Below are 23,044 nucleotides of genomic sequence, written 5' to 3' on the forward strand. Positions count from 1 at the left end.
GTGAAAAGTCAAGATGTCACCTTGACACGTACAACCCAACTGAACAAAATACAGTCCCTACAAAACCTTTAGAAAAATTACCTTTACCACGAAACAAAAAGAGTACCCAACTTCGTCTCATTCCAGAGCAGGGGAACTTAACAAAATCCAAACTTTCATTATTTACATGTATTAAAAAATACTTCCATTACAAAACACAGGTATTCTCTTAAAGCATTAGTTGGAAAACTATCGGCTAAATCACAAGCAATGTACGTTCCTACGAAATAAACATTTGCACTCTCCTATAATGTTGGTTTCATATAAATTTGACATACCAAATATAAGTTTCTCTCGCCCGATATTTACAGAGTCTAACGCCTAAAACATACAAAAACTTCCACAAGGAGTTACAAAGTTGTTTCACGTGCTGTGTGGCAGTTCTCTTGACTTGATATTGTCATTTGGTCATGGATTACAATGTCAAAACACACCACACTGCTCAGGTATAATGAATTATCAAGCGATGAGGAAAATATACAGATGACAGACTTGTTGCCGTATTTATCTTTGCAAGGGAAAACTGGACTATATTACGATGTTCTGGTTCCACCCACATCAACTTGTATGAAGTACAGTATGCCTTTTTATGAATGTGGTCCAAATTGCCTATGTTTCCCAAAAATGTAATTATTACAACTGAACCTTCATACATTACAGAGATAAAATTAACTGAAGTATACTTCATGGACTTCAAAAGGTATATTTAGTTTGAAGTATATTTCATAAACTTCAAACAAAAATTTAACTGAAGTATATTTCATAAACTTCAAACAAAAATTTAACTGAAGTATATTTCATAAACTTCAAACAAAAATTTAACTGAAGTATATTTCATAAACTTCAAGATATATTTATCTGAAGTATATTTCAGAGATAAATTTATCTGAAGTCTATTTCATAAACTTTTCCATTTTTTCCTGTACAAAAGAAATGCTTTCATTTCATATACAAATTACTTATCAACAATGTCACGGCCTGTCATTCCTCACTGTTCTGCTCTCTTCATAAATAACTTTCAAAACCTGCTTCTGGACTTAAACTAATATATGTAGTTCTTCCTACCAAAACTTTAGTACATTTGTAGAGGAATGATTCTGCAATTTGAAATTAGCCCTATTGCAGCATTAACATTCAACAAGTTTACAAGTTTACAATCTGTCAGGAAAAATGAGCACAAAGAACTCAAAAACGAATTTACAGTAATCCTAAGTCATGTTTCAATTATTGGGGCAGTGAGGGGTTTGCCTAAATAATATAGTACCAAGTAACATGACAGAAAGAACGGGCCCTTCTGTATTCTTTGTAAAATTGTAATTATTCACTTCAAAACAACTTTTGTTTCTTCCATGGAAGTAAGTTCTTCAAAAATAAATAAGACATGTATGCCTTTTCAACACAAGACCAAAACACCTTCAAAACAATTACATCTAGGTAAGGGAAACTGTTCTCGACATTCTTCATAGTTGTCCAGTATTTGCTTTACTTTGTAACCTAAGGTAATGTATTTTCTTCACAACAATTCCAAGTGAAAACGGGTGATTCTTTCCCTTTCGATGGCTGCTTATTCTCAACAGATGAGGCATGATTGATCTTGGACAATAGGTTATGGGAAATAATGCACCCAGCTTGATTACACATCAGTATTGGTAGTACAGGCAGTCCCTGGTCAACAGTGGGGATTCCATCTCCGGTTGAGCACAGCTAACTGAAAATTGGCGATAATAGCGCTGATAAACCACTTAACGGCGCAACTAACCAGTTAGGCGCTGATAAACTGCTTACCAATGCCAATAAACCACTTATCAATGCTTATAAACCGCTTAATGGCACCAAAAATCTGGTTAATGGTGTCGCTAGCCAAGCGCCGTGACACCAAAACGCCATTAACCAACGCCACCGTTAAGCGGGGATTGCCTGTGCCTAAATTCTTGGAACTCTTCGTTACTGTCTGTGATATACAGATCAAATTCTTCCATGCCTGCATAGACTTGGTCTAATGAACCCACATACAATGTATAAATTTAAACAGAGTTGAAATGAATACGGTAATTTCTGTTTGCTTAATGATGACAAAGACTGAATGACAAAATGCTGAATCTATATTTCACATTTTACCAATGCATTAAACAAGGGCCTGTTTCAAACATATCCTAAAACAGAAAACTAATATCCACAGAGGGTTTCATGTAACCATCACCTTTAGATTTGACCTTAATGCATAACTACGCCACCATACTTCTGTAAAGCACTCACAGCGTTGATGACAAAACATGCCTACTGTTAACAGCTATGAAGCAATATCATGAACAGTGATACACATTGTTCTTATTAAACTTTTCAAACCACAAAACCACTTGAGGATTACAGTCCGAACTTCTTCGGCGTACCCGTTTCCTTTCCCCGTTTTTCGCCTAAAGACAATTTACTGTACTGTACATGCTCTTGCAGACAAGCTCACACGCTATCTTAAATACAGTAGTCAATGGTTCACTTGAGTAATCTCAACAGAAAACCTGCTTAATATAACAAGCTAAACCTAATTTCAGCGATATTAGTACATGAAGCAATTCACATAATTTAGGCGGCAATCTCAAAACGACTTTCAAATGATTTAAGTTCAAGCAGACCTAAAGGGAGTGGAACGTCTTCACTCACAGGGCTGCCAGCATGAAGGGATTCTCATTTGAAGTTCCTCAATACTGAATAAGCAAGTTTGCAAGTATATAATGTTGGAACCTGATAAACATGATTATAAAAACATTGTTTACTTAGTTTTTTGGCCGATAACTTTAAAGTAAGTCTGTACACAAAGATATGGTCAAAAAAGTATTCCTTAAACAACTTAAGGAGCTAAAGAACAGATGGCAAAAATATTGATTTTAATATTGAGACAAACAATCGCGACTTAAGTTATGGCTAAGTTTAAACCGACATTAGATGCCTGGTGAGCCACCACATCATAGCTGGCTGGAGGCCGGACATGAAGAGCAGGAGGTACAACCGTCGCTTGTTTCCCGCGCTGTACCCGTCCATAGCTCCGCCCCCTCCTTGGATCTGCCAGCGTAGCGTTCGGAACTGAAAGACAGGAGAGATGACGGAGGCTTAGTTTTGTGTAATCGTACGAACTTTTCAGAAGCTGTTGGGTGAAAAAGATAAAATTTAAGTTTCCTCCTTGATATTATTATTATTATAATTACTGGTATTACTGAAGGTGATAAGTGCATCAGCTGCTTTCAATGTACTTTATAGAGTTTTTTCTATCTTTCAGATAAGTGATTTTTCAGGATTACTGCATTCTGCCAGTAACTCACTGATGTCTGTCGTTTCTTGGAGAGGAAAGCAACACTGACAAAGATTTTCTACTGAAGGACAACAACTCCACAGAGGATGAACTCCAGATTTCAGTTACCATCCTCGCTACTCTGGTATATTTATTCGTCAATATAATACAACCCTGATTTGCAATTACTTTCCTCTCAAAGAAAGACAGAGATCGGTGAGTTACTGACAGAATGCAGTAATTCTGAAAAATCAGTTGCCAGAAAGATACAGATAATTTTATATTAAACTGAACGCAGCCGATGTCACTATCACCTTCAATACTACGTTCGAAAGAGGGTCTACTTCCTATATAACTGTTACTACTATTTTCATTACTAAATACTTTAACCAAACTACTAAGTAAGGCTGGCTCAAATAGCTTGTCTGTAATGAACATATATTTTTCCTAGTAACTGCAGTTATTTGAATAAATAAAAAACGAAAATGATTTTAGTAAAATTCCTATAATTTTACTGCTAAAACTCAAAATTCAAGGTGAAAAATGAAAACATTCCCATTTTTTCCTGGATAACTTAAGAACAAAATGATTCTTTCAATTCACTTAAAATATTACCTACATAAACTGCAATGACAACTTTGGTTCAATTAAGTTTCAATTTAGTTTAGCTTTGCAACCAACATGCAAGTACTAATTACACACAGGATTCATAAGTGGTTAACGAGACAGACACCACCAATTCTTACAAACATTCAGACACAAACAAAAGAGATCACAAATTAAAACTGTGTTTAGGGCATTCCCCTTTGCCACCTGTATTGAATTGAATATATAGGGCAAAGACCAAGCACTGGGACCTATGAGGTCATTCAGCGCTGAACAGAAACTGGCAGGAGAAGGTTTGAAAGGTGACAGGATGAAAACGTCGCTGTTGCACTATCAATCAACTGTTGGGAGAGGGTGGAAAGTAAGATGGAAGAAAGGGAATATGAAAGGAGGTGCAGTAAAGGAACGAAAGGGGTTGCAGCTAGGGGCCGAAGGCATGCTGCAAAGAACCTTAAGCAATGCCTACAGTGCACCGCACGAGGTGCACTGACGGCACTAACCCCCTACAGGACTTTGCCACCTGTAAGTTCAACTTTCGTTTTGCGCACTTAATCTGTACATACAGAGCTGTATGTACAATGTACTGTACTGTGTTTTAGGATGCAAAAAATGTACTATAGTGTATTGACTTTATATCATACTGTACTTAAATAAGCATGAAGAGTACAGTATCTAACCTACAAACAATTCAACATACAAACAGCTGTTCGGTACGTAACTCGTTTGTAGGCAGGGTGGTGTCTGTGCCGTAAACATCAACTGTGGACTTACCATGAAAACCACAAGGCTTAAACTACAGTATGCCAACATGCAGTAATACCCAAAGGAATCCATTAGAAGTCCTGCCAACAAAGCAACGATCATCCTGCAAAATAAAATAAAGATGTTATATAAACATACGTGAGTTTACCGAAAACGCTCAAAGCATCATAAATCTACAAAAAAGATTGTATTGTATTTAGAAATATGATACAGATACCAATACAGGTACCTTTATCATTTGTCACAGTATACACTATTACAGCATTAACCCTTTGAGATTCTGAGGGGAGGGGGAGGGGAGTTCCAAACTTGTTGGTGACAAATCACTGTGGCTGTCATAGCAACATTTTTAAGGTTATTTCTAGATGAAAATTATTTGTTCATGCCATAACATGTCACTGTCAAGCTGAATACCTGAATTTTACTGTAGTGTGTTAAAAAAAAAAAACGAAAAAACCACAATATAAAATCAAAATGACAAGACGAATTTAGCCCAGAGAAGGAACATGACAGTAAAGAGGTTAGCTGGAATGTGACTCGCCCTCAAAGGGTCGTAAGGGGGATGCAAGCAGGTGGGGAGGAGGGAACATTGAAGTCATATCTTTCTTAGAGGATCAGGCTTCCAGGTTCACCAGAATAAGGAGCAGGCATTCACATCCCACTGATATACTCCCCTCCATGGGGGGATTAATAGTATGGGAAAACAACCCTGAGATGAGAAGCCTTCCGGCAACATTACAAAACCAGTACCCTAGATGAGATGAGATGCTAACTGAGGTCAACTGTTCAGGCAAAGTTCCTGACCGTCCATAACACTGACCTGAGAAACTGACAACCACCCTCAACTGCAGAACAAAATCCTCAGTGGTGCAGGGGTTCAAAAACCAAATGTACACCAGGGAAGGTTACAAGACCTGTGGAAGACTTAAGATGACTACCACACATGAGCTCGTGCCCAGAGGAGGACAAAGGCATCTGTAACAGTCATCACACCACTCCAGCTCTCTGCCAACATCCCATGATCTCCAAGGACAAAGGAGAAAGTATGCCCATGAGGGGAACCAACCTGCGTCTCCTGGATATCTCAGAAGGCTGGTCACAAGTTCTGGTGACTAATCCGAAGCGTTTTCCATAGCTTCAATCCCAGAAAGGAAAAGAGAAAACTCATGGGAAAGGCCTACGGATAGCTCCGAGAAGACCTGAATTGTGACTAATCCGAAGCGTTTTCCATAGCTTCAATCCCAGAAAGGAAAAGAGAAAACTCAAGGGAAAGTCCCAAGGATAACTCTTAGAAGACTTTTCAGGTGCCCCCTCCATCAGCCACCTGGAAGACCAAAAAGGGAGAGAACAGAAACATAGCAGAACCGAAGCACTCCTCAGCTACGTACCGAACAATCCACACGTGTAGAAGATGAGAGTGCAGGGCATTATCAAAATTAATAATGTTTCTCTAGTATAAAAAACCAAGTCTTACCGTGAAGATGAGTCAGTATTCTGCTAAGAACCATGACACAATACTCATGAAATGGCAAACCTGTAGCCTTAAAGCAATTTTGTTAAAAAGAAAACAAGGCTGTTAAAACAAGAAACAAAATTAATTTGTTGTTCAAGTATCCCAACATAATGAACAACAACCAACTGACAAATATTAAAATAACTAACACAAAGCTTCAAAAATGCCAAATTCTGTGACCAGGGGCATTTAGATTTGAGGACAGAAGAAAAGTAACTGGGTTACAGATGATTGGCCAGTGTCTGGTCCTCACCTCTCTGCCACTATTCACTACCTAATTACTAAGCTTCAGCGATCGAACCAGATGCCGCTGAAGAATGGCCATACATAATTTCTTGTAAGAAAAACCTAAGCATTTTGCAATGAGTAAAAATCTCTTCAGACAGCTGAACAGATCTCTGGAAGATGGCCAGCTATGATTATCAAATTCTGTACAAAAATGACATTTTTATAATAAATTAAAGTTTTATGTATACTTACAAAGTAATGACATAGCTATTAGTTTTCCACTTGCGGCAACCTAAATTCAAATTTCGCAGGTAGTGCTTCGATTGCTCAGTGTAGCTGCACAGTACCGGCCCCTAACAGCAATACTAGGAACAACTTAGTTAACCAACCCATTCTGTTTTATGCCTAATGTCCATCAGAGGGGAGGAGGGAGGACTCTGATCATGTACTTACTGGGTAAGTATATATAAAACTTGAATTTATCATAAAAATGTCATTTTTATATAAGTGACTTACCCAGTAATTACATAACTGATTCCACACTGATAGGAAGTGGGATCATGGACATATTCTACTCTAAAACATTAAGTCATGTAATGAATTTGAAATAGAAAAGTTGCTAGCATTGAAAGCAATGCCTGTTGTTTCCTATCAATTAAGCGAGCTACTGCAGGTGGATATTGCCCTGGTTGGTGCTCATCTTAACTTGTAGTGGCATGGCGGTATAGCCAAGGGTTGCATCCTACTTAGGGGGAACTTAGCTGTTCAGGAAGTGCTCCGATGGCTAGCAAAGCATGATAGGTGCCCGCCTTTGCCCTGGGTGCAGCACCAAAATAAAAACAACCAGATAACACTGAAATAAAACCACAACCCATCTACTGAGAGTGGTGGGTGCTCCAGGTATGTTGTATCCCCTGGCTCTCCAAACTCAGCACCTTACTGAAAAGGTGAAGAGAGAGCAGGAAAACATCTTGTGCTTCCTTCCGCAATGGTCTTGTTGTATTGGAAAATTTCAACACTGTTTAAGCTTTCCTAAAAATAGTGAGAAGCAAAGATTGCTTACACTTCCAGTAGGTCGATAGTAGAATGGACGTGAGGAACATATAGCGTCTGAAACCTAAGGAGATAGAGGCAGTTCTGACGTCCTTAGCTTTGCTTCAAAGTAGGCAAAATGCACTCTAAAGAGGATGGAGGACACACTTAGACAGAGGGTTCTTGCCATAACTCCCAAGTTATGGAAGGTCTTCTAATTTCTGGTCCAGCTCAGGGAATTTCTTAAAAAACTCCAACTGGACAGAGAGCTCTCTATACTACTTCCGAGCTGGGGAGCGCTACTGGGCGCTTGTAGCAAGAGTTGGAGCCAGATGAGGTGGGTGCCAGGTGAGCTCAGAGTCGGGAGCTGGTGGACACTTGGAGCATGAAATGGCGCCAGAGGAGCTGAGCACCAGGTGAGCTGGGAGTTCAGGAGCTGGCGGACACACGGAGCATTAGTTGGCGCCAGAGTTCGGGAGCTGGCGGACACTCAGAGCATTAGCTGGCGCCTGAGGCGCTGGGTGGCAGGTAAGCTAGGACACTTGGAGCATGAGTTAGCAGCTGGAGCCAGAGGAGCTGAACACCAAGCGAGCTCAGAGTTCGGGAGCTGGTGGACACTCGGAGCATGAGCTGGCATCAGGCTGTGCCTGGTGCCAGAGCAGCTGGGCGCCAGGCAAGTTAGATAATGAGATGTTGGGTGCTCTTGGAAGTCAAGGGAGTCTGTAGTGATCTAAAAGGAGAAAGAATGGATCCAGGTCTTGGATGAGACCTTGAACTTGGCTAAAATAGCCAAGGGTAACAAACAATCCGAGTCAATTTCTTCCTTGCTTGGATGGGTAAAGGACTTGAGGAGGGATGGAGATTAGGAATAAATCCAGGTCCCTGTGCTTAAACTTGAGTTAAGCATAGCTCTATACTCGTAAATGGATGAGTACTAGAGAACCTAGTCCTCCTCAGAAAAGAGGTAAACTGCCATTGGGTCACAGATGTCTCAAAAGGGGAGACAAAGCGTCTGAGGTAAAAGTTGCAGAAAATCGACCCCTTGGTCTGATAGTAATCGATACTAACTACTTTTATATCTATATAGCAATTTCTGGTATCTGAGCATAAAAACTTGCGTAAAATGTATGAATAACATTAGCATTTTATATGTCAAACATGTATGCATTTTAAGATAACAAATTTATGTGTATCTTCTAAAATAAATGATAAATTGATAACAAAAAGTAGTTTTAGCATTAAAGTATCAAAGCAAATCCAACTAAAATTGTATAACAATGTGTTTTTATTCTCTAATTAGCAATCAAATCCAATAACCGATTACACCCACCACAATTGGATGCAAGTGGCCAGCGCTGGAGGCTTTTTGATGAATCTAAATCATCAAGGTAATAATAAAAAAGGTAGGACTCATCCTGAAATATCTCTGCTTGAAGGCTATGAAATATGCGTTCCGATGGTTGTGTAATACTACTGGAATCCGGTGATATAACCGAAAAATAAAAATAAACTGCTTTAAGCGCTCGATGTTTAGTCGAGCATGGCAGAAAACAGAATGAGTTGGTTAGCTAAGTTGTTCCTAGTATTGCCGTTAGGGTGCAATACTTTGCACCTACAGTACACTCAGCAATCGAAGCTCTACCCACGAAATTTGAATTTAGGCTGCCGTATCTGAAAACTAATGGCTATGTAATTCCTGGGTAAGTCACTTATATAAAATGTAGTCATTCAGCATCATATCCCCCACATGGAAGTAGTGCCGTCAATGCACCTTACACAGTGCACTGCAGGCATTACTTAAGGTTCTTTGCAGTGTCCCTTTGGCCCCTAGCTGCAACCTCTTTCATTCCTTTTGCTAAACTTCCATTCATATTCTCTTTCTTCCACCTTACTTTCCACCCTCTCCTAACAACTGTTTCTACATTATTTTCAGTGCTGAATGATCTTATAGATCCCAGCGCCTGGCCTTTGTCCTACATTTATACAATTATATACAGTATTACCATATCAAATGAAAGACAACACCATCAACATCATTAACGTTTCTCTTCAATCTCATCATTTCTTGTCTTTGTTCCAATGTGGGACTTCACAATGGCAGCAAACCTACCAAAATTAAGTACCTGTACTACCAACACTTTCCATACCCACTGAGGCACTATGAGCAACCATTTGCGTCAACTTTAAAAGCAACTTACCCGACGTATTTATAGGACGAAAACGCCAATAAATCTAGTGTTCTGATGTGAGAGTGGATTGCGGTGACGTACATCGTGGCAATGATGATGAATATCTCCAGTACCAGCCACACAAGTGCTGAACTTGCTTGCATACCCAACACATCAGGCGAAAACCTTCAAAGAATTGGTAATAGCAATCATCATCATAATGTAGGTTATACTCCGTGATATATATTGGCATCTTTATGTTCAGAGATGAAGTGACACTCATTTTACAGGTGAAATATTTACAGTTAAAAATTACAGAACTCATGAGCTTAAAAATACAAAACATTTCCTAAATGTTTTTGTACTATAGTACTGGTATATTGACATTTTTATATACAGTGATAAAGTAACACTCGTTTTACTAATGAAATATTAATACTTCAAGATTACAGTACTCAAGATCTTATAGCATATTCTTATAGTTACGTGCAATTCAGTGTTTTCACCCAGCCAACCACATGATCTTTTAGCATAATCTCATAGTTAAATGCAATTCAGTGTTTTCTAAATGTCCCTATAATATCAACTAAAATAAATTCCCCACAATAAAATGGTTGAGAAGATGAAACTGTGAGGATTATTTTTACAAATTTTAACCATCCAACATTCAACTTTTAATATGCGCCATTATGGAGCAAATATAACGTACAGAAAGTTTAATGAACATCAAGGCAGGGGCTGCTGTACAAGCAGTTCCTGGTTATCAGTGGGGGTTACGTTCCGATGGCGTGACAATAAGCAAAAATCACCGATAACCAAGTCAGCGATTTTTGTTGCTTATCAGCGCTAATACCCCATTATCAGCGCTGATAAGCGGAAATCGGCACATACCGGCGCTGAAAATTGCTGATTTTTGTCGCTAGACAAGCGCCGTAAAACTAGATCACCAATAACCGAGCCTGCTGATAACTGGGGACTGCCTGTTTAGCACTAACCTGCACGTACTTTTAGCAACACCGAACGTCATAATTTACAGAAAATTGTACAGGGAAATAGATAGGCAGGGACTGCTATACAGTACCTTTCCTGAAGCCCAAGACATAACCCAGCTACTAAGATGTAAGTGACAACAGCCATCAGCGGGATGTACAGATCAGGTGCATTGATTTCGTGTCGTGGTTGTACAGGTTCATCTTGCTCGTATCTCACGCTCCAGTCCTGACGGGGAAAGTCACACATTTGTAAAGCAAGGAGTTACGAGTGTACTGCATCTGTTTACCCCTGGGTACAACACAAAAATCTAACCTGTCATCCTAGTTGACAGAGAATGTAAATTCAACCCATATCAACAGTTACAAAATCAAGCATGCCAAACATCGACACCACAGACTTACCGAGTGTGTGAATGGGAAGAACAACAACTGGAGCTTCTTCAAGACGTATCGGGTATCCACCGCAAAGTAGTACTTGATCTGACTCATGCTGACGTATTTCTCCAACTTTTTGTCGACGTATTCACGTCCCTGACCGACGAGGTTCTGGCCGTACTGCATTGCCATACTAGCTACCATGGGATCCTGCATAGTAAATGGGTCTATTAAGTCTAGGTACGTCGTAAAGTAATGATGCGATCATGAGGGGTGGTGAATGAAACTTTTTACTAATTCTACGCTACTGATTAGTTTAACTGAACTGAGTCTCCTCAAACTTGTCATTTACTCAAAAATTTGAATGGAACCTTCTATTATTATTATTATTAATATTACTATTACTATTATTATTCGGAAGGAGAGTCCTGTTCATAAGGAATAATCCCACCACAGGGCCCAAAGAATATGGAATTAATTTGAAAGAAGTAATAGAAGGAAATAGGAAATACAAAAAAAAGAAGAGTTTGGTAATTAGAAAAAAATAAATTATCAAAATAATAATTAATATATAAAAAAATTTAAGCAAATTATTAAAATACAAGGATAACTGCTTTAGTGCAACAACACATTGCATCTTCACTTGAACTTTCGAGGTTCCAATTTCACAACATCCGCTGGGAGATTGTTCCTATTGAGAAATACCAATGACTAACTTAATGTCTACTTCACAACCTTGAAACCTAACAAAAAAAAAAAAAAATCATTTCAATACCTTTCAGAGTTGAACTAATACACATAATGCCTTGGGTAATAGGTTCTCAAATAAAATAATGAACACTAATTAAAATTTTTTTAAATAGGCAATGCAGTAAAAAAATAACATTTTTATGATAAAATAAAGTTTTATATATACTTACCGAGTAATTACATTGCTATAGTTAATAGAAACTATAGGAATGTAATTACTTGCTAAGTTACTTACATAAAACCCTCAATTCATAACACAATTACGTTCATAAAAAGCAAATTTATGCGAATGACGATAAACAGACAATAAAGTCTTTCTTTTTTAAACAAAGCATCCATTTTTTTGGCAGTGCTGAATATGCATTTTTTCAATTCTAAGAGTTACCTGCTTCAATGATCATCTTATCATTGGCTTCCTGCTTCAGCTAATTATCAAGTCTCTCTCTCACCATCCAGGATGTATGGTGAAAGAGACACTTGATACACTGCTGAGGCGGAAAGTCAATGATGAAGTCAATGTTACTGAAGGTAGAGGTAACTTAAAAAATTGAAAAAATGCATGTTTGACACTTTGCAAAAAAAGGGACGAAGTATTGCGTTCGCCAAAGAATTTCATCTTCAGGCTAAATATCCTACATACAGTATATGTATAACTATGCATACAACAACAACATACTGTACTGCATTGCACTGTTAAAGAGTAACCCAGGAATATCAGTTCTCTGCAAATTCAGAAAAGTTCCCAGTCAAAATACCCTGCATCAGACACTTCTGAAATCCCACTGTAACAGTAACGACATAGCAAATTTTAAAGTACTCTGTATTTCCCCTAGTTACAAACCTAAAGGTCTTTACATAGGATTTAGCTTGTGTTTGCAAGCTAAACCCTATGCAAAGGCCGAAGGTTTGTATTTCCGTAGGAACAGATGACCTATTTACATGACAAAAGACCGGACTGTAATGACCTCATTGAAAAGAAAGAACATACAGCATACAATAATACAAATGTCGTGGACAGTAACCTGAAATATCTGTGGGCCTGGCATGCCAGGATATCCGTAGCTTCCATCTGGTGGAGCGCCCTGGTTCTGTCCGGAGTATCCGTAATTTCCTCTGCCGCCATAACCACCTGTAAATCGTGGGAGGAAAAAAATAAGTAAAAAATCTAGTTAGATGAATAGCCACCGTTTTTCTAGGTGTGAGGTTAAAGCAACATCAGTGGTGTAATTACATAAACACTGCTGTAGAATTCAATAGCAGAACATCGTACTGTGCTTTGGAAAAACACAAATTTTTATAATGTGACATCTACTGATTTGTTTTATGGCGCCAACTACTTTTCTTAAAGAATGAAAACTTGCATTCTTAAACCTTGGAATTCAAGGCTGAAATTACGAAAATCTGGTATCATGAAAAAATAGAGTTCTGTACTGTGCTTGAATTTCTAAAATTCAGTCAACTGGCAATATGTTATCATGATGGTACCAGGAAGAATTTATGATTCATCATAATTCCCAGAAATGCAATAAATAGAGTCCATCCCCTGCACCTCCTTTTGCGGCAGCAATGACAGGAATCATACCCACAAATAACCCTCCTGAATGACTTTTCAACTCCCTTTGGTAAAAAAAAAAAAAAGTATTATACCTTAGTTTAACCAGACCACTGAGCTGATTAACAGCTCTCCTAGGGCTGGCCCAAAGATTAGACTTATTTAACTTGGCTAAGAACCAATTGGTTACTTAGCAACGGGACCTACAGCTTATTGTGGAATCCAAACCACATTATAGCGAGAAATGAATTTCTATCACCAGAAATAAATTCCTCTAACTCTTCATTAGCCGGCCGGAGAGTCGAACTCAGCCCCTGTAGAAACTTGAAATCCTTTGAGGGCAAAAATGACACAACTGGCTGATTCTGCGTATATCCAGTGAGTCACCATTTCCATATAAAGCGAACCCAAGAAGGGAGTGCTGTAATTTAAGAACCAGTGCCAAGAAAAATAATTCTATGCAATGATTGGAACTGGAATAAAGAATTTAAGCAAGAGCCAAGAACTGGGACCTACGAGGTCATTCAGTGCTGAAGGGGAAATTCAGAGTAGAAGGGTCTGAAAGGCGTAATAGGAGGAAAACCACGCAGTTGCACTATAAAACAATTGTTGGAAGGAAGGAAGAGAATATGAACAGAGGTACAGTTAAAGGAATGAACGAGACTGCAGCTGGGGGCCGAAGGAATGCCATAAAGAACCTTCAGTAATGCCTACAGTGCGTCACGTAAGGTGCACTGGCAGCACTAACCCCCTGCCGGGTATCCAATAATTTAACAAAGTGTTGATGACACCTGGCAACCTGCAAAACTTGTAAGGATCACTCATTGTAAAGAAGAAAACTGAAAATTTGTTTGCCCACAAATTTCTCTCTTAAAATGAAAAAAAATTCCAGTTTTACCAAGAAGTGGAACTCAAATACCATACTGTGGTAGTTGCTCAACAAATCAGATACTTTGGGGTCAGGCTTTCTGATGAGTAATGAGATATCCAGTAGATAACTGTAATACTCTTATCATTGTCAGCCTAAACTGAAGTGCACTTTACACTTATCACCCAATTTCGGGGATTTGCAAAATTCTTCTTACCTCAGAAGTCAAACCACCATCATAATGTTTTAGCTGATAAGTAAGGAAGTTTGGGGAGGTGGGGGGTTATGTATTAGTAAAAAGGATTGTACCCTTGAAGGAATGGAATGGAATATAAAATTTGGGCCAAAGGCCAAGAACTGGGACATATAAGGTCATTCAGCGCTGAAAGGGAAACAGAGTAAAAAGGTTTGAAAGGTGTAACAGGAGGAAACCTCACAGTTGCACTATGAAACAATTGTCAGGAGTGGGTTGAGGAAAAAAAAAGTATACCTTAATTTTACCAAACCCCTGAGGAGATGATTAACAGCTCTCCTAGAGAGGGCTGGCCCGAAGGATCAGACTTATTTTGCGTAGCTAAGAACCAATTGGTTACTTAGCAACGGGACCTAGAGCTTACTGAAAGTAAGACGGAAGAAAGAGAATAAGAATGGAGGTACAGTAAAAGGAATGAAAGGGGCTGAAGGGATGCTACAGAGGATCTTAAATAATGCCTACAGTGCACCGCATGATGTTCACTGATGGCACTAACCCCCTACCGGGTGAACCCTTGTATGAACAAACGAGGAACTGTATTTTGACACAATACAAAACTAGATCATTATCATTACACTTACACAGGGCTTTCAAAGACATACCTACTCTACATCTTGAAACAGACCGAACACAACTAAGTGAAGAGTCCAACCTTGATTTGAATAGCCATAATTAGGCGTGCTGGTGTCCTCAAACAGCTGTGGCGGAGGCTGCTGCTGCTGCTGTTGCTGCGGATGCCCGTAAGCATCGTACTGATTGTCGTACATGTTTCCACCGCTGGGGGAGGCGCTGTTTGCCACTCGACGGCCCCTCACCTTCTCGCCTGGCTGGGCTGAGATAAAAAACAAGATGTACCTCCACATTAACTGCACATTATATGGTGTCATATCAAAAGTAATTAATACAGTACAAATCAATTACAAATCTTAAACATTACAGTGCATATATTTAGTAAATCAAAACCAAACTGACAATAAACTTTACGGGTTCTTGTGTTATGCTAAAAAACGGACACAAAGTCTTCAAGCTCTGAGCAATGGGATTAAGGAATTGGAGGGGGGGAACAAAGCTTTCAATACATACTTGGAAACTGTCATCAAAGTAATTTTACAAGAAAAGGGACAACTCGTACTATACGAACAGCAACACTTTATTCTCAAGTCTACCCTTAATGAAGTACTTTACGAGAGTTTCTGGAATGCTAACGTCTCCTTGTGACACGACCGGGCTAAATTACGTTGTGGTGTGGCAACCATGCCATTTAGCACTTACCTCGAAGTGCAATCAAGGATACTATACCTCACCGCTTTCCGCCACTTATTTTCACAAGTCGTCCGGCAATACTGGCTGAAACTAGCCCAGTACGAGGCCTTCCACATCAAACAGGCATCACGGTAACACCAGTTTAAATACAGCACCACAGATACAACCCAGCCTCTCAAGCAGAGTTGCATCTTTGCTGAGCAATCAGCAAACCACACAACTGCTTTTCTGGGCGGCTGTTTCGAAAGTGTCGCTTGGCTTATATAACCATGTCTTCGTGAGCCATGCAAAGTACAGTAAATTCAGACTTATTTGAAGAATTCTCGCCACGTAGGGAGTTGGGAGTACTACAACATACACTCAAATACAGTGCTGTACGAACTTATCTGAAATCAAGTCTTACAGCCTACTGACTAGTACATAACTACTTTCTGTCAGCTACGTGAGAAAAAACGGGTGTGAACATGCAGTGCTCCAAGAGAGAATCTTAATTCAAGTTGTGATCAGCTGTCTACCATAACATTACAAAATACACAACACCGTATAAGCCATACTGTCTTTGACCGTGTCAGTCCTAAAAGACCTTGCCAGCAAAGTTTTCGGTGCAACGTCAAATTCTACACAAATTTCGCAGTGATCCTTAACTGTAGATGTGCTTTCCAGTTTAGCAAGAATCTTTTAAAGGGCAAAATTGCTAGAATAAAGAAACTGTTATTCAACTTTGAAGAATTTTAGAATTTTGGACAGAAACACAATACAATGCAGTTGTTAACAGTTTACAATAGCGTCTGAGCAAGAGTACAAAAATCTGCTCCGTGTTTGGGATCATTAGAAACTTTATATGAAACACCATGCTTCCTCACACACAGTTACTATTCGATGCAACGTTATGTTAAAAAAAATCCTCGTCCACATAATTGTACAAGGGGTAAGAGCGCTTGCAATGCAGGGATGATTATTGTTTTAAAAACTAGGTTTTGAGTCTGGTAAGAAATTATAAGTGAAGCCTTAAACATTAATTTGCTCTTTGTCCAAATAAAGAATACATTTGCTTCATAATGGAATGATTTATATGCATATTTATATTTTAGTTACTGTGCTGGAGGAGTCCAACTTACGGGCTACTACTATCTAGAACTATCTCACAGAGGGTACCTAAACTGCCTTTCAAAATCAGTATTTTCTTTTGTCTGGGTATTCTGGGGAATACTTGAAGAAAAGCCTCCTAGATGTGTAAGTACAGTACAGGCGGTCCCCGGTTTACGACGGGGGTTCCGTTCTTGCGCCGCGTCGTAACCCGAAAATCGTCGTAAGCCGGAAAATCGTCGAAAATCGTCAAAAATCATAAGAAAACCTTACTTTTAATGCTCTGGGTGCATTGAAAACGATGTAAACTGCATTATTATTGAGTTTTACATCAAAAAAACCTTCAAATTATGATTATTCTGCCGTTTTGGGGCCATATTTCTTCCGTCGGATCGGATTGACGCGGCAGCGTCGTAACCCCGAACATGCGTCGTAAGCGGGGAAATAATTTCTGATGAATATATTTGAAAAGCGTCGTAACCTCGGGCGTCGTAAGCCGGAACCGTCGTAAACCGGGGACTGCCTGTACTCACATATTCAACCCTTATTCTTGTACAAGAATCTATACTCATGTACAATCCAGTGCTAAATATCTTCAATGAAACTCAGGAAGGAAAACGTCAGTCTCAGGCTAGAAAAAAAGGATAAATCTGTCTCCTTTAGATAATAAGACATCCCCATAGACTGTTGAAAAGCAGTGACTGCATTTGCAGTGGAAGAAATGCAAATGCACAGAAGTACTATATGGCCTACCAAATCGACCTTTCCCAACCTAACCACCGTGTCTGCTAACATTTCAGAAGTTTACGGAAAACTACAAATATCCCAGAAATCAATGAGTTCCAGTCTTGATGCATATTAGCACCATAGTTAGGAAAATAATTTACTCTCACTCACGTTCTTCATTACTTTCTACATTGAGAGAGAGAGAGAGAGAGAGAGAGAGAGAGAGAGAGAGAGAGAGAGAGAGAGAGAGAGAGAGAGAGAGAGAGAGAGAGAGTCAATATTTGCTTTAGATGTTTATCAGAGGCTGCAAGAACAATACAGTATTCAACTAGCAACCACACCTACACCATCTCAACTTAAAGCATCCTAAAATCTTTATCACAAACCAATTATTTAATAACCTGACAAGACATAGCACGCCTGGACGGTTTGGTTTTGGACGACAGGTCAGCGATAGGACAAGTAGAGCTGGGGAAAGTTCAATAATTTGGAAAGCTTTGTAGGAAGATGCCATTTGGACACAGCAAAGATCCTTTAATGCTGTCTATAGTGCATTGTGCAATGAACACCTCAGATGAGATGATTACCCCCAAACATGAATCACACCTGGATTTGGGGAAGATCTCGAACAGGAATACCAAACCCTTTGGTCCTAACCTTGAAGTAAAGCTCTTGTAGCCCCATTTGCTACAATCATTAATTAAGAAAGAGGGCTGCGTACTTGTCTAGTACAGCATTATCAAAATGGCGCATAGTCGACTGAACCTGATCTATCAATTAGGAGACACTGTACAGTATAGTAAAATGAAATCAACACATCATGTCAAGAAATTTTTGACACACTACTGAACCATCAGCAATATGATCTTTGCTTTATATAGCACACTAGGAATGACTGACAGGCCAACTGACTTGGCACAACCATCATCATAACTATGATCAACGATGTCGAACACTAACAGAGGAAATAAATACTTCTAAAGCAAATTTTAAGTCTTACAAACATTTCTGTCAACTACCTTTTATGTAGCTATAATTTCAAATATGTAAATTGGTAACTAATAGTTCTATGTGACGACTATTAAAATGGTAAGCAATACCATTTCCTCTTTAGGATTGGCGTACAACTGTAATGAATGAGTTCCTCTATCAAGCAGTCTACAAAGACTATTGTATCTACCGAAAAGGTCTGCACGAAAGTACTGTCTACAATCTCAAAATAAAGTACCACTTTCCCCTACAAATTTCTTTTGAAACAACTTCCCTTATCAACTGAATAGGTCAAAGGTAATGGAACTTACCATTATCCACTCCAAATGAGCAAGAAACAATATTTAAGAATAAAAATTGAAGCCTCAAATCTTTTCATACCTACTTATAGACGTAGGCAGTCCCCGGGTTATGGTGGTCTTGGGTTATGGCGTTCCAACTTTATGGCGGTTGGCCATTAACCTGATTTTATGGCAGGTAAGGTGCCGTAAGCACGTTTATTCCTACTATTATTATGATGTTCCAGTTTATAGCATTTTTATTGCTATGGCACGCCGCTGGGAATGGAACCCCCTCCATAAACCAAGGACTGCCTGTATCATTAAAGAATAGTTTGTATCTTCTCAAATTCTAAGTCATAAAATAGTAAGTAATACGTCAACTGAATTAACATAAAAAGTAAGCTTACTTGTACTTTAACTTCACCACATTAGGTTTGCAGATTATGCTCAAAACCTGAAACTTGGCGCAAGAAAGCACAATTTTGATTTCCTAATCATCTGTGTATGATGCAATGCTTCCAAATGACATAAGCCTTAGCAATTTGTGTTCACAAGGTTAAATCTTAAATGCAGTGAAGCCAATATTACAAGGAAACTAACCATAAACGAAGGACAGTAGTTAAAAAAAAATTGGCTATCCCAAGCCTAAAGGACGTGATTAGCTCTCCTGTGACAATTCCTCCTTGGCAACCTGACTCTGAACCCTAACTTAAAAGCACCCAGACCCAGTGCAAATTACTGTAAAACACAACTTATAGTGGTACACTATCACCATATTGTGACAACAGAGATTATAGAAGCTTCAGCAAAGTAATGTGGAGACACTAACCTAGATCTTAGGGCAGTCGACAGCTAAAATGACCACTAAAGCCTCCTATAAAAAAAGGAATTATTTACTTCTATACAATGACCTCTTCCATGAACATCAATTATAAACGAATACGAAAAAAGCATGATATTTCAGTAACATTACGTAACAGATTTTAGCATCTCATGGAGACTTATGCTATGAACAGATAAAAAAAAACTCCAATACTGAAAACTGATATGTATGAAAAATACTACTAAGAATAACATTTATCGCGGAAGCTACAGAAAAATAACCTAACTTCAGAAATATATTCAATCACGTCATCATTCACGTAGGCTACACCTGTACCTAACCTAGCTTAGGAATGTGATGATAACTGAAAGGTAGACTATCCTAACGTAGCCTGGTTTACTACAGCCTGCGGAGTTTAGGATAGGAGGCTACGATACCATAGCCACCGTTCCCGTGAGCTATGCTTATGCCTAAACAATAACCAAAAGGTAGAGACTGACCTACTATAACCTATAATTGAATTGAATGTAGAATTTTGGCCAAAGGCCAGGCACTGGGACTTGTGAGGTCATTCAGTGCTGAAATGGAAATTGACAGTAAGATGTTTATTTAAAGTGTAACAGACAGAAAACCTCTCAGTCACACTATGACTCAAATGTTATGAGAGGGTTAAGGAAAGTAAGACGGAAGAAAGAGAATATGAAAGGAGGTACAGTAGAAGGAATGAAAGGGGTCGCAGCTAGGGGCCATGGAAGGAACGCTGCAAAGAACCTCGAATGATGCCTACAGTGATGGCAACCACCCCCTACGGGGACTATAGCCCAAGAATGTGAGGCTAGGAGGCTACGATACCATAGTCACGATTCCCCTAAGTTACACCTAAATCTAAACCAACATAGGCTTAAATTATGATGATAACCATGACGTAGGCTAACCTAACCTAGCCTGGACTACTGTGGCCTATTGAGGTTAGGCTAGGAGGCTCCAGGCAGCCTAAACTAACCTAACCTAACTTAGCCTCGTTAAGCGAAGGCGACCTAGTGATCTGGGAAGCAGTACGGAGGCTAGCTGGTATTCTTAAGTAATAGCTCGGCACGGACTGCACTGGAATCGTTCCGCGAATGCAAGAGTCTTGCTAAGCTAACGTACCCTAACCTAACCTAACCTAGCGGCCGTGTGGTAAAGGAAATCCCACTTTTTACCAAAAGCTTCCCTGTAACGCTGCACATGTGCGATAGCATTCCAGGATGGACAGAATACAAAAAAATAATCAATCCTGAGGTAAATTACAGGTTAATTACCATTGACCGACAAAAAATAACGGTAAATTCTTGATAACCAACCAATATGCTACGGGAAAAGTCAATTTTGAAGGAAGTACCAGACGCAGAGCTAATGCTTAGTTCCACCGACCAGCCTGTCGTAACCCGGTTTGCTATAGGGTATTTCGGTTAGGCTAGACGGCTCCGGCAACCTAACCTAACCTAGCCTACGTCAAGCGAAGGCGATCTGGGAAGTAGCAGGTAGCCTAGCAGTAGTAATAGTAGTAGCAGATGTGATTTAGCCCAGGCTACTTTAGCCTCTATAGGTCAGGCTAGAAGCCTCCGGCAGCCTAACCTTAACCTTGACCTTAACCTAACCCTGCCTACTTCAGCTAGTAGTAAAAACAGTAGTAGTAGTAGGCTAGTAGCAGCGATCTGGGAAGCAGCAGGTAGCCTAGCAGTAGTAATAGTAGTAGCCTGGACTACTTTAGCCTCTATAGGTCAGGCTAGAAGCCTCCGGCAGCCTAACCTAACCTTAACCTAACCCTGCCTACGTCAGCTAGTAGTAAATAGTAGTAGTAGGCTAGTAGCAGCGATCTGGGAAGTAGCAAGTAGTAATAGTAGTAGCCTGGACTACTTTACCCTCTACAGGTCAGGCTAGAACCCCCCGGCAGCCTAACCTTAACCTAACCCTGCCTACGTCAGCTAGTAGTAAATAGTAGTAGCAGCAGCAGGTGTGGCGTCGCACCACCGCCGGAGATAGTAAAAGTAGCAGCAACAGTAGTAGCAGTAGCAGCAAAAGTAGCATAAGGAGACTACCAAAACAAGGTCAAACACAACAGGGTCAACCAAAGGGCAACATGCTACTGACGGAGAACGTACACTTACGCTGCCTCACGCCCGTCACCACCGGGAAGTCCATATTTATTATCTCTCTCTCTCTTTCTCTTTCTCTCTCTCTCTCTCTCTTTCTCTCTTTGGGCCAACACCGATAGATTGCTCAAAAAAAAAAGGACCACACTCACACAAAACAGGGTCACACACAAAAATAAATATATTTTTAAGGGGCTCAGCTGGCGATGTTGACAACTTCCCTTGGATACTCTGAAGGGGGCGCAGAGGGGGATTAAATTGGGGGCTTCGGGACTCAACGCCGGGTCGTTGTTGCTACGAGACGTGGAATGCCTCCATTTTTCGTAGTGTTCCGGTTGATAAGTTTTATTTTTAGCGATGATTTTCAGCAATTTAATCGATAAATCAGTAAATTTATCAATAAATCCTAAAATAAAATTATGGGGATTTATTTTTGACAGCTGGGGGGCTAAGGATGAAGTTGTTTCCTGCATATATTAGGGTGTTGGCCTCACCCCCTTGAAAATGGCGGTAAATGTCTCTATTAAGGACAATTTAATCGTATATTATATTAAATATTAAAAAATTAATACATATAATACCTTATTTTAAATATATAATAAATTTGAATTAGCATTTAACGTATTCAGGAATTTATTGTTAAGAAACATTACTCAAATATAAAACAACCATCAAAAACGGCCATGAAAATCCCAACTTGCTTCGAAAACCCGGAGGTTAAGCACAAATTTGAGGGTCCAAGTGCCAACACTGTTAAGTCGGTTACTTCCACCGATGACGGTGACCTGTCAGCCGCTGTAAATCAACGAGAATTTCCCAGAAATGGGCCACTTGTCTCGTCCTGATAGTTATTTTGAGTTTATTGAAGTCAATTATGCGAGCGACAGACTTCAAGAGGATAAGTGACCGCAAAAAGTGTCACTTTTAAAGTTAGCGGTGACTCATGTGTCAAACCTGACACTTATATTCTACCATGTGGGATGTAATCAGTCTGGGCTGGCCGGGGAACAATAAGATGCATTTTAAAGTTCTTTCGGGTTTATCGGGGACTAAGCTGTACTTTATTCAGATCTTTTATCGTAGAAATATAATTCTTTAGCTTCCCTATAGTCCTTTAGCCTGGGATTACAGCGATGTCATCAGGACGATTTTAAACAGAAATATTTGACATCAAACTTGGTTTACATAATGTTAAAGTGTCGATAATATGACTTTACTGTTACATAATCAATAGTGATCTTAGATCAAATAGCTGGATGTATAGCAGAAAATGGAATTTAATGAATGGTAATGTATGTCAATATGGATAAAAAGAAACC

At 39.4% G+C, this 23,044-nt stretch overlaps 1 protein-coding gene across 2 annotated transcripts; it reads right to left on the reverse strand.

Annotated features, from left to right (window-relative positions):
* Window positions 1–153: 153 nt before the first annotated feature.
* Yif1 (Yip1d-interacting factor 1) lies at window positions 154–21,969 on the reverse strand. 2 transcript variants are annotated; one of them, XM_067088869.1, is made up of 8 exons: window positions 21,741–21,969; window positions 15,074–15,253; window positions 12,771–12,877; window positions 11,026–11,208; window positions 10,713–10,849; window positions 9,662–9,817; window positions 4,700–4,793; window positions 154–3,117 (listed from the first exon to the last, which is right to left on the reverse strand). In XM_067088869.1, exons 1-8 carry the CDS (start codon window positions 21,772–21,774, stop codon window positions 2,965–2,967), a joined length of 1,044 nt encoding a protein of 347 aa, XP_066944970.1. In that variant the 5' UTR covers window positions 21,775–21,969; the 3' UTR covers window positions 154–2,964. The 2 variants fall into 2 exon arrangements, with proteins under 2 accessions (XP_066944970.1, XP_066944969.1); XM_067088868.1 differs by having other exon boundaries at window positions 21,735–21,962.
* Between the last annotated feature and the right edge of the window lie 1,075 nt (window positions 21,970–23,044).

The sequence above is a fragment of the Macrobrachium rosenbergii genome, chromosome 45 (assembly GCF_040412425.1).
Source record: "Macrobrachium rosenbergii isolate ZJJX-2024 chromosome 45, ASM4041242v1, whole genome shotgun sequence".
NCBI classification, from domain to species: Eukaryota; Metazoa; Arthropoda; class Malacostraca; order Decapoda; family Palaemonidae; genus Macrobrachium; species Macrobrachium rosenbergii.

Excerpts from the sequence above, each read along its gene's own strand:
- Yif1 (XM_067088868.1), bottom strand. The coding sequence starts at position 21,774 with ATGGACTTCCCGGTGGTGACGGGCGTGAGGCAGCGTAAGT. Across the intron at positions 11,209-12,770 it reads CAGGCCCACAGATATTTCAG|GATCCCATGGTAGCTAGTAT; the intron begins GTTACTGTCCAC and ends TTTACTATGCAG. Across the intron at positions 3,118-4,699 it reads TAAGCCTTGTGGTTTTCATG|TTCCGAACGCTACGCTGGCA; the intron begins GTAAGTCCACAG and ends CCTGTCTTTCAG.